Raw genomic sequence first — 11,152 nt, 5'->3', positions numbered from 1 at the left:
GTTGCCATGTGTAAAGTTTAGAGTTTGGGTCTCCAGAATGCATGTAAATGCCAGGTGGGAAGGGTGGCTTCCCTGTAACTCTAGCCTCAGATAGGGACAGGTGGTCCAAAGCATCTGTCTAAACTCGAAAAGCCACACTGTCAAGTTCTGGATTGGATTAAGACCCTGTATCTTAATGGAAGAGCAATCTAGGATGACTCCCATATCCACCTCTGACTTCTATGGGCACCTACACACCCATGCAGTTTTGTTTCAAGACAGGGTTTCTCTGTGTAGCCATGGCTGTCTTGGAACTCATTTGGTAGACCTGGCTGGACCCAAAACTCATAGAGATCCACCTGTCTCTACTTCCCAAGTACTGGGATTAAAGGCATGTGTGACCACCTTGAGGCCCTACTTTAAATTTTTTAAACAATAGTGCTGGAGAGATGGCTCAGCAATTAGGAGCACAGCCTGCCCTTCCAGAGGTCGTGAGAGTTCAATTCTCAGCAAGCACGGTAACTTACAGCTACCTACACTGGACTCTGATGCCCTCTTCTGGGATGAGTACTCGCATACATAAAATCCTAAAAAATTATTTTAAAAATGTATTAAAAAATAAAAATATTTAAAAATACTTTCCACATGGATTCTGGGAATCAAACCTAGGTCCTCTGGAAGACCAGCCAGTGCTCTTAACTGCTCAGCCATCTCTCCAGTCCATTTCTACTTTATTTTTGGTTTTGAGACAGGGTTTCTCTATGTAGCCTTGGTTGTCCTGTACTCCCTTTGTAGACCAGGCTAGCCTTGAACTCACAGAGATCCACTTGCCTCAGCCTCCCAGAGTGCTGGGATTGCAGGTGTGCGCCACCCACCCAGCTCCCCACTTCTGTTTTTAAAAATTACTTGTGTGGGCTGGAAAGATGCCTCAGTTTGTTAATTGCCTGCTGCAGAGCCTAAAGACCTGAGTTCAGATCCACAGAACCCACAGGAAAATCAGGTATTGTGGCATGTGGCTCTAACTCCAGCTCTGGAGATGGGATGCTGGGGAGCAGACATGGGGACTCACTAAAGCTTAAAGGCTAAGCAGCCTCACCAGCTGCGTACGGTGGCCAAAGAGACAGGAGACCCTTTCACAATACACCAAACAACAGTGGAATATGTGTGTCCTTCTGGGGGCGGGGGTGGGGTGCATGCCTGTAATCCCAGCACCTGTAAAGCATTGCAGGGGGTCCAGATCCATCGATATACTTCAAAAAATAAAGGATGGAGGGCCTACAAGAAGCTTGACTACCTGAGTTTTATCTCCAGAGACATAAAAAGGTGGAAGGAGAAAAGTAACTACAAAAAAACTAGACCACTATATCCCTAAATCTATCAGAACTGGTGAGACCAGCAATAAAAAATTGTTTGAAATTTTCTATTAAAGGGGTTGGAGAGACGGCTCAACCGCAGAAGCTGGACTTTAGTTCCTGGTGCCCACTGCACCTTACAACCTCCTGCTAACTCTAGCCCTGGAGATCCCCTGGGCATACACACACACACACACACACACACACACACACACAACTTCCATTTATTTTATTGCTTAGACTAAGGATGTAACTTAGTGGTAGAGTACTTGTCTAACCTATACAGATCCTAGGGGTGCTGGGAAGATGGCCCAGCAGTTAAGAGCACTGGCTGCCCTTTAAGAGGTTCTTAGTTTAATTCCCAGCATCCACAAGGTGACTCACAACCAACTGGTAACTATTGCCTCATGGCATCAGATGACTCTTCTGGTGTGCAGATAGATAACAGACAAAACATCCACATACATAAAATAAATAAAGGATCCTGGGATCTGGGGCGGCAGAGCAGGCTCTTGCAGAGAACCCAGGTTCAATTAACAGTACCCACACAGTAACTCACAATTTCTTACCTTCCAGGGTTACCAAGAACTTGAAAGGATCCCTCCAGCACTGAACAAGTGTAACAAAGAAGAGGGTGAGGGTTGGGGAAGACTGGCAGCTCCTACTAGAGAGCTAGCCCAGGTTTTAGAATGAAACCTTACCTCTTAGAGGAGATTGTTGGTAGCTAGGCACAGTGGTGCACTCAGCTCTCAGGAGGCTGAAACAGGATTTGCGTAATCAAAACCTTGTCTAAGGTGTCTAAAACCACCCCAAAAAGTTCACACTTGAAAATCCAACTTGTCCTATTACCAAGACAGTAGCTTTCAACTGCATTTCTCCTTTCCCCAACTCTTCCTTTCAACTAGCTGAGAAGCCATTTATCTGATTTGTTCAGATCACCTACAGCAGTTCTACGAAACTGAAAATCCTGAAAATCCTGTCCCATAAAACTAAAACCAATGTAAAGGAATACATAAAAATATAATTCAATAGTTGCAAATATATTTATTACAATTTACAGATTAGTTAATAATTATATACAAATATAATCGGAGCTATAAAATCTCCACTAGTTACATTTGAAATCACTGATCTGAAAAAGCCAACTCAGAAATCTCATTCCCAAACTCCACCTTCCTTAAATTATAAAAAAGAAAATCTGGTAGTTTTGATCTCAAGTTACAGCAGGGTTGCCACATTTCAGCACTTACAAATGCAGACCCCCCCGTACAGAGCCTCTCACAGGCTGTGCCATCCTTAAAGCACCATTGGAAGACCTGAGTGTGCATTCCGCTGGAACTGCCGTGCCCCGCCTTGCTTTGGAGGTGTGCTTTCCTTAGGAGCGGCCTTAACATCTGAGACTGGGATGGCAATGGCAGTAATTTTTTCTCCTTTGGTCAATTTGTGAAGACCCTTCTGTCTGGCCACCATCTGACCACATCTGCAGGCGGCCAGGGCACCAGACTATTTTAACCAGTCGTTTACTCATTTGATAGTGAAGGTGGAAGCTGGGACAGATTTCAAACACCCATGAATGTACAGATGTCCCATTCCTTGCAAATATACAAGTGTGTGAATCACAAAACCTAAATGTCTGAAATCAAGTGTTAAGCTGCAGTCTGGTTTTAAGAGAATGTCTACGTATTGTCACAGTTTTTCTTCCTAAGTCAACATGCCTGCTTTCTAAACAACACAGCTTCTAAACTAGCCTGTTTCCACAGAACTATACCAGACTCTGTAAAACACTCTGGAGTTCACTAAATGCAGGTGCATAAAATACACAGAAATGAGGGTTCTGCAAAAATTAAGACCATCTTTCCTGGTGTTGTACTCTGTGTGGATGAACACCATCACCACTGAGGCAAACCTTGGAGTACATCAAACGGAAATAACCAGGAGGTTATAAATTGAGGTAGTTACCCTGCCAGCTCCTCCGGGAAAGCTCATTCCCATGATGGACCCAGTGGACCTCTCTTGTGCATGTTCCCATCACTCATGGCAGGAGGCACACAGTAAGAACTGACTACTAAAGAGGTGTCTACACATTACCTCAACTTAGCATACACACCACAGGTAAAGCTAACTGAATAAATCAAGCATACCTAATTAATACACTCTGTTCAAAAGCAAGCTTTGGGTAAGACACCAAGTCTGCCTGGCTCTTCCAGCTATATTTTATGCTTTCCTCTCAATACAGCCTCACCCTTGCTTCTCTCTTTACAAAACAGAACACATTAAATCTGGACATTTAAGTTTGTATTTGACATTTCACACTTGAAATTCAGAACTGCCCAATTTAAGTTTATAGTGCCACCAAGAAAGGTTTGAAAAGTGACAAGTGCTGAGGCAGGGTATAAATAACACTGGTTTTCTGTAAAGACACACAAAACAAAACTGAGTTTCTGAGATGTCTCCCATATTTCTCCTAGGAAAATTCTAGGTTTTTAAGTTTAAGAAAATAAATGCCTACAGCAATGAGTACTTCCTAGAGTGCTTTACAATTTTTTGAAAGCTACAACTGGAATTACAACACACAAAAACCTTCCGAAAGCAGTTTGCATAGAAACTGAATATACTAGATGTTAAGGTTTGGCAGACAAGCTGGGTATCACCGTGTATGCCTTTAAAAAGCACAGCAACATGGCCTTCCCAGTTAAGAAAGTACTGCACTTGTGGGTTTGTGGTGGTCCTTGGAAGTATCTTAAATAGACCTAGATATAGAAAAAAATCTGGGTACTTGGCACACGAATGTGCAATCCAAGCAAGAGGACAAGAGGATCTTTCAAAGTCAATCCTGGCTAAGTAGTGAGTTCAAGGCTAGCCTAGACCACAGAAGACCATGTCTTTAAATAAAAAAAAAATTTAAAAATCTAATACATGCTTTCAAGCAACACAACAATGTCTCTTAAGTTGGTAACGTAAAGCATGTACAACAAATTTTAGCCTTAAGATATAACAGGTCAAATTTATAAAAGTTAAAAAATATATATATAGTTAAGCAAGCATAGCTTAACACTAGGGAGGCTGAGGTGAGAAGATTGCCATGAGCTCAAGGCCACAGTGAGACCATACCTCAATCCCCCACCTTAAAATATATGTAACACAGACATACATATATACAGGTAAACATAAAATCCATTAATTTTAGAATAGAAGAGCACAATAAGAACCCAAAGTTTTTTTAAATCAGTATGCACAATTTAAGTTAGAACTGAGTAAGAGGCTTAAACCCTATAGTTATCCAAGACAGTATTTTTGTTGTCATTGTTTACAGTCCCGGGAACTGACCAGAGCCTTGCACATGCAGGCAAGTGCCCTCTGCTACTGAGCTATATACCCAGCCTCCTTTTCCATTTTGATTTTAAGGTCTTAGCCATGCAGTGGCACACACCTTTAATCCCAGCACTCAGGGAGGCAGAGGCAGGCGGATCTCTGTGAGTTCAAGGGCAGCCTGGTCTATAAAGTCCAGGATAGCCAAGGCTACACAAAGAAACCCTATCTGGGGTAGGGATTGGGAAGATAGTCTTCAATAAGAATATAAAAAAAAAAAAAAAAAAAAAAAAAAAAAAAAAAAAAAAAAAAAAAAAGAAAAGAAAAGAAAAAGGTCTTGCTAAACTACCCAAGCTGGCCTTGAGTTCTAGGCAGACCTGGAACTTCCTAGCCTCCTGCCTCAGTCTCCAAAGTAATTTGAATTACAGGCCTGGTAAGAAACTTGTTTGTCCTTTAAGACTAGATCTCACTGGGCAGTGGTGGCACATGCCTAGATTAATCCCAGCACTCGAGAGGCAGAGGCAGGTGAATCTCTAAGTTGGAGACCTGCCTGGTCTACAGATCAAGTTCCTGGACAGCCAAGACTACACAGAGAAATCCTGTCTCTAATAACAAAAACAAACAAAAAACAAAACAAAAAGCCAAAACAAAGAACAGGTCTCATCATATAGCCCTAGCTGGCCTGGAGCTGACCATGTAAACCAGGCTGGCCTCTGTCTCCAGAAGAAAAGTTTTGAAAGTGCAAAATTTACTATTCAAAGGGTCCCTTTCATCTCAAGTAACCAGAGAGTATCTAAAAACATATCCAGCTGAGCACGGTGACACAGGAAACAGAGGAAAGAAGATACCAGCCTGGTCGACATACAAAGACTTAGGCCAACCAGAGCTACTTAGTGAGACCATCTCAAAACCACAAAACCCACATCCAACTAATAGTTGAAAAGAGAGGATTAAAGATTAGAGATCCTTCATTATTGGAGCTGGTGTTTCTAATGAGACACGTAACATTACCCAAAAAATAATTAAACTACATCACTAGATACAAGTTGTTTCTTTAAAACCATGTCCAAGGACAACTGCCAGTATGTTTTTAAAAGAAATCTCTCAAGTAAGAGATAGTGTGGACCAGGACTGCAGGCTGTTCACTTGTCTTAACATTGCTGAACAACAAACAGTAAGTCCTTTGAAACATGTTCCTGGAGTCTACTGAACATCCTTTCTCTATGCTCAAATGTTAAGCAGTAGCCAATGGCAACTTCTGTTTCTTGAATTCGTTTCTGGAACCTGCAACCATCCCTTGCAAATTCTTCCCATGGTCCTTTGCGATCCTCATCACCACTTATATAATACTCGGTAACTTCTTCAAGGAAGGTTACCTAGAAAGACAAAAACCAATGTTAGTCACTCTAGGATCTTAGAATTAACACCACACCAACACCAAGAGATTTTTGTGCCCACCACACAAATGTGGTTAGATAGGAACTCTGGATTACCCCACTAGTAATCCCTGCTATCCTTTGTTTCTTAGAGAAATACAGAAATTTAGTCTATTCGTATTCTTTCCCCCGAAATGAAAAAGTACTCAGAGAGTAACCAGAACTACTACAATCTTGAAAAAGCAAGGCACTCCAAAAGCTGAGGCAGGACAATCAGGAGTCTGAACACAAGATCTTGTCTTAAATAAATAAATAAATAAGTAAATAAATAAATAAATAAATTTATTTCACCTCCAAGAGTAAATAGTTGCTTTAAAGCATGTTTAATAGTTACATCAGCTAACCCCACTGAGGACTACAGCTTTTCTTCCCTTTACATCAGGCCAAGGAATGCCCCCGAGGACAATTAGTAGGCATGTAACACCTTACTAGATATTGCAGTCTTGTGGTTGCCCAGGCACTGTCACTAAGAAATAAAAATAAGCATTTTTATACTGTTTACCAAATGCCAAACTTTTTTCAAGAAGTTGTGCAAATTTTCTTATTTGATCCTCTGATCCAACCCCATGAGCTATGAACCAGTATTATCACCACTGAACCAGGAACCAGATATAAAGGACCAGCCCAAATCCCACAGCATCTTAGTGATATACCCAGGATTCAAAAGTCTAGAACCTGCTGTTTTGCCAGAACACAAGTATTTTCCATGATCTCAAGGGCTCATTCTAAGAATTGGGCATTACTCATTCCCATAACTAAAGAATGGCAGACAGCCAAGGGCTGTCAAATAACTATGATATTCAGACACCACCTCTTCTAAGTTTTGTTTCTATTTCACAGTCAATAGCCTTAAGCTAAATTAAGACATGAGGTTGAACTTAGCCATTCCAAGGCATGAAAATGAATTCTGAGTGTATCTACTCATTTGTCTTGGTAACTTGGGTGGAGGTGGCAAGGTGCATGTTTAACCTGTAACAGGTCCAGGATTCAACCCCCCCAGCACACAAAACAAATCTTGAAACACTTCTACAACAGATCCTCGTATTCCCATTGGATAAGTAAGTGGATGAGGGCACGAGAGTGAAGTAACTTCAAGTCTGGCTGCCCTACCCCAACCCCAAGTCCATCTCAGACCTAAAACCCCCCTGGGCAGAGAATACAGGTCTCCAGAGGCCTAGCACTCATGCCACTACTCCACTTTGTTTCTTGCCTGTTCCATCTCAATAGCATTTTTTTTTTTTTTCTATCCTGAAGAGGGTAACAAGAGCTGGTGATGTGGCTTGGTGGTAGACCCCTTGTCAAGCACGATCAAGGGGCTAGCCTCATTCACCAGTATAAATAAATGAATAAATAAATGTAAAAGCTTTCTCATACAATTCTGAAATGTGACTAAAATTTAATTTTTAGCATGACTAATTATGGCTCTACAGGCAAGACTTAAGATTACCACCATTTAGATATTTTCTGTCCCAAGAATATGTTCAAAGTAAGCTGGCCCTATGGAGCCAGTAACTCACAACACTGTCCATTTGACAAGAACTGGTGCTGCAGAATCATTGGTCAATGATAACTCACCCATTGCTTTCTCTTTCCAGATGAAAGTATAAGAAAATAAAGAAACTCCCTCAACAATAAGACAGCTTTGTGTCTGGAGTGCCAATGTCTTCTCAGTAACTTCAGGTAAATAAGCAGTAAGAGAAATAAAGCAATTCAAATGGGTCTGAAGGTAAAATAAATTGAGTAATGAAAGAGCAAACCGTCTCGTGAAGTTTTAAAACTAGACTGGAGGCTCCTGATTATCCCTGCACTTGGGAAGCTGAGGCCCCAGGCTCAATGGGCCACATAGAGAGAGAGGTATAGTGTTACATCGTGAAACCTAACACCAAAATGTGCTGAAAGTTCTGGCCAGCTTGGGACACAAGCTGCAGGAAAGACAAAGGCACTGCTTTTTTGTTTTGTTTCGTTTTGATAAGGTCCCACTCATGAATCCCTGGCTAGTCTGGAACTTACTATGTAGACCAGGCTAGACTCCAAAACTCACAAAAAAATCCACCTACCTCTAACTCTCAAGTGCTGGGATTACAGGCACACACCACCACAATCACTCCTCCTGGGCAAACAACTAAATAAACATAACTTGCTTTTTGCTAGTACTATTCCTTTGGGGTCTAATGGACAGGAATAAAGCCACTGTTGCCATGAAAATAAAATATTACATATTCCCAAACAAAATACACATAGCATTTTTAAACTTTAGGACCCACAATCTAAATGACATCCCTGCTAACATCTACATACTAACATCCTCCTTTCGGATAAGAACATTTCTCTACATTGGGAAGAAGGGTCATTTGAGTATTTCTCAATTGAAACACATAAGCTCAGAAGCCTTCCTCAAAAATATGCACAACTATGCCTCCACAGGAAGTTATTCATGCTGCTATAGTAACCACATCAAAAATACAACAAACTATTAGTTATGTAAAAGGAAAGAAGCAAACCTTTTTTCTCTTGATATGGGTGTATCTTTTTCCAGAAAGAGCCTCACCCAGACCATAGTTTGGGCAATTATCTTCTTGGCTCTCTAACAGTTGCACTTTACAAGAAAGTAAGTTATGACACCCAGAAAAGGCCACCATGGCCTCAGATGATGCCTTTGAGTCCTGACAGCCTTTCCAGCTTTTCCCTGAAGTTTGAAAAGGAGCCTTAAAATTTAAAAGGTTGTAAGGATCCTCAGAATTACAGAAAGAGTTCCACAACCTAAGATTCTCTGCTTCATCTGCACTGGATTCCCAGTCATCTTCCTCCCCAGAACTGTGCTCAGTGGTCTCGGGAGGGAGCCCAGCCTGATGACTCCCTAGATCAGAGTTGCCAGACAAGGACTTCCCTGAATCAGACGGGTCTCTGGGGACAGTTCTAGCAGCAGTCTGGATTGTGGCTGTAAAGTTTTGGGGATTGTAAGGATCTACACTGTAGAAAGAGTTCCAAAGGTGAAGCCCTTCAGGGTCTTGTTCTGTGTCTGATTCGGACAGGGAGCCATCACTATCAAAACCATCATCCTCAGGCTCGTCATCCCAATCCTCACTTTCCGAATCGGAGCAGGTCTCCAAGTCACTGGAGGCACCTCCCAAAATATAATCTATCAGTTTGTTGCTACAAACTGGTCTGGCAGAAATAGGAAGGTCATCCTCTACGACTAAGCAGTCAGCTATACTACTGTGGTGCTCTTCACATGCCTTTTCCACAGTTAACTCGAATGACAGACTGCTTCCCTGGGGGCTTTGTGAAACTTCTTGAATCAACAATTCTAGTTTTTCCTCAGTGGGCTCCTGGCTGGCTCCAGCAGGGGACACGGCCTGTGCTGGGCTATCTGTGCACTGCTGTGGGTCCATCCGGAGCAGGCTGTGCTCCTCCTCCAGGCTGTGGTAGCCATTATCTTGGTCAGGGGTGGGTAACTCTTGCCCTTTGTTAGCCTGAAGAAATTCTAGCCGTTTCATACGAAGGTGTTGGATTTCTGGCAAGCCTTCAGTAGAAAGAGGAGAACACCTTCGCCATGCGGTTGCAGAGATCTCTGCACGCAGTGGCTGGGGGTGACAACCATCTTCTGAAAGGCAGCAGCTCTCTGGGGGTAGTGTTCGGAAATCCACAAGGTGGCCAGCTCCAACGCTGTTCTGACAGCGTAGCTCTAACTGGGGAAGGCAGTCCAGGTAGGAAGGGTTCAGTAGATAGGAAACTACCTTGAAATTGCCTAAGCTCTGAGTGTTGAGAGGCCCAGAAAATGAAGAGCCGAGTTCTCGGTGGGCGACCAGACCGGCTTGAAGACTACTGGGCAACAAGTCCACTCCCCACAGCTGCTGCTCCAGGAGAAAAGTGTGCGCTGTAGAGTCTAAAGCTCTTTCCTGAGCTTTGCGTTTCAATTCCAGCTCTGAGGATGAGCACTGCCACTGGAATCCCTCCTCTAGCCAATCAAGGGAACTGGCAGCCAAGTCTTCCGAAGAGTCCAGCCGCAGTGAACTCAAAGACTTCTGGACCGTGGGAGCGGCAGGTTCCTCCCGTCCTCTCAAAGCTCTCAGGGTGCTGTAACTTGCTGCAAAATCTAGCCATCTGGTAGGAATCATGCCACCGAAAAGCTGGCTCCAAATAAGCAGCTTCTGGAGCAAGCTAGGGAGCAGTGCAAGGAGCTGGGAAAGCAATTTGGTCCAGTACCTGGTTCGAGGCTTGGGCAGGCCGGGGGTGGGCAGGGCGGAGGCAGGCAGTACGGGGTCCCCGGAGTTTTCCCGAGAGGAAGGCTTCAGGAACTCGGAAGAGCAGGCGTGCCAGCGCCGCAGGAAGGGCAGCCGGAACCAGGAACCCATCCGAGGGGCAGCCCGCTTTCGAGCCCCGTGCGTTCCCGGCTCCATCTCCTTTCCTTGGCAGCTTCTCAGGCAGGAGCACGGAGAGCTCAGCGGCGTTCAGAGCGCGTGGGATCCGAGGCCTACACAGCCTTTCCCAGCCACGGAGCCACTAGTGGAGGCCGATCCCCGCACCGGGAGAGGAGGCCCAGAGAGTGGCGGCTTCCGCAGCGGGCGACACTCCGCACGGCCCGGCGGCCCGCGCAGGCGGTGGCGACCGCGACTACGTCCATCCCGACGGGGAAAGGCGTCCTAGCCCGTGTGCGACCGCCCCACCATAAACCGGACCCCTCACGCGGCTGCCGCGGCGTTTCCGGAGACCGCGGCCCCACCGAGGCGTGAAACCCGCGAGCGGAAGGGCTGGGTGGCGGGCGAGCGCCGAAAGAAGCGAAGCTCAAAATGGCCGCAGCTGAACACCCGGAAGCTGCCAGATCCGACGGAGGACCGAGGGCGTCTACGCTTACCACCCAGAGCCTCCTAACGTCATTTGCAGAACCCCACCCCCATCCCTTGGGAGGCGGACTTGCCTCACCCTCGCTCGTGGCCGCTGATTGGCCGCGCCTGTGGTCCCTGTCGGCTTCCTTACTCGGGCTAGAGCAGGCTCGCACGCGGAAAGTTGCATCAGCCGGACCCGAATGTACGCATGCGCAGGTAGTCTCTGGTCTCTGAGGCGAATGAGCGCTTC

General features: G+C 44.7%; 1 protein-coding gene across 1 annotated transcript; it reads right to left on the bottom strand.

The window, feature by feature from the left end:
• Nucleotides 1-2,350: 2,350 nt before the first annotated feature.
• Nucleotides 2,351-10,923, bottom strand: Ppp1r15b (protein phosphatase 1 regulatory subunit 15B). The gene is made up of 2 exons (XM_055598123.1): nucleotides 8,578-10,923; nucleotides 2,351-6,016 (listed from the first exon to the last, which is right to left on the bottom strand). Exons 1-2 carry the CDS (start codon nucleotides 10,474-10,476, stop codon nucleotides 5,792-5,794), a joined length of 2,124 nt encoding a protein of 707 aa, XP_055454098.1. The 5' UTR covers nucleotides 10,477-10,923; the 3' UTR covers nucleotides 2,351-5,791.
• Nucleotides 10,924-11,152: the final 229 nt, after the last annotated feature.

The sequence above is a fragment of the Psammomys obesus genome, unplaced genomic scaffold, assembly GCF_907164565.1.
Source record: "Psammomys obesus unplaced genomic scaffold, mPsaObe1.curated_primary_1811, whole genome shotgun sequence".
Classification (NCBI taxonomy): Eukaryota; Metazoa; Chordata; class Mammalia; order Rodentia; family Muridae; genus Psammomys; species Psammomys obesus.
The sequence above is the reverse complement of the archived record's forward strand: the minus strand, read 5'-3'. Positions and strand labels throughout refer to the sequence as shown.

Coding starts and splice junctions, on each gene's coding strand:
- Ppp1r15b (XM_055598123.1), bottom strand. CDS start 10,476: ATGGAGCCGGGAACGCACGGGGCTCGAAAGCGGGCTGCCCCTCGGATG. Junction 6,017..8,577: donor CCCATATCAAGAGAAAAAAG/GTTTGCTTCTTT, acceptor TTGTCTTTCTAG/GTAACCTTCCTTGAAGAAGT.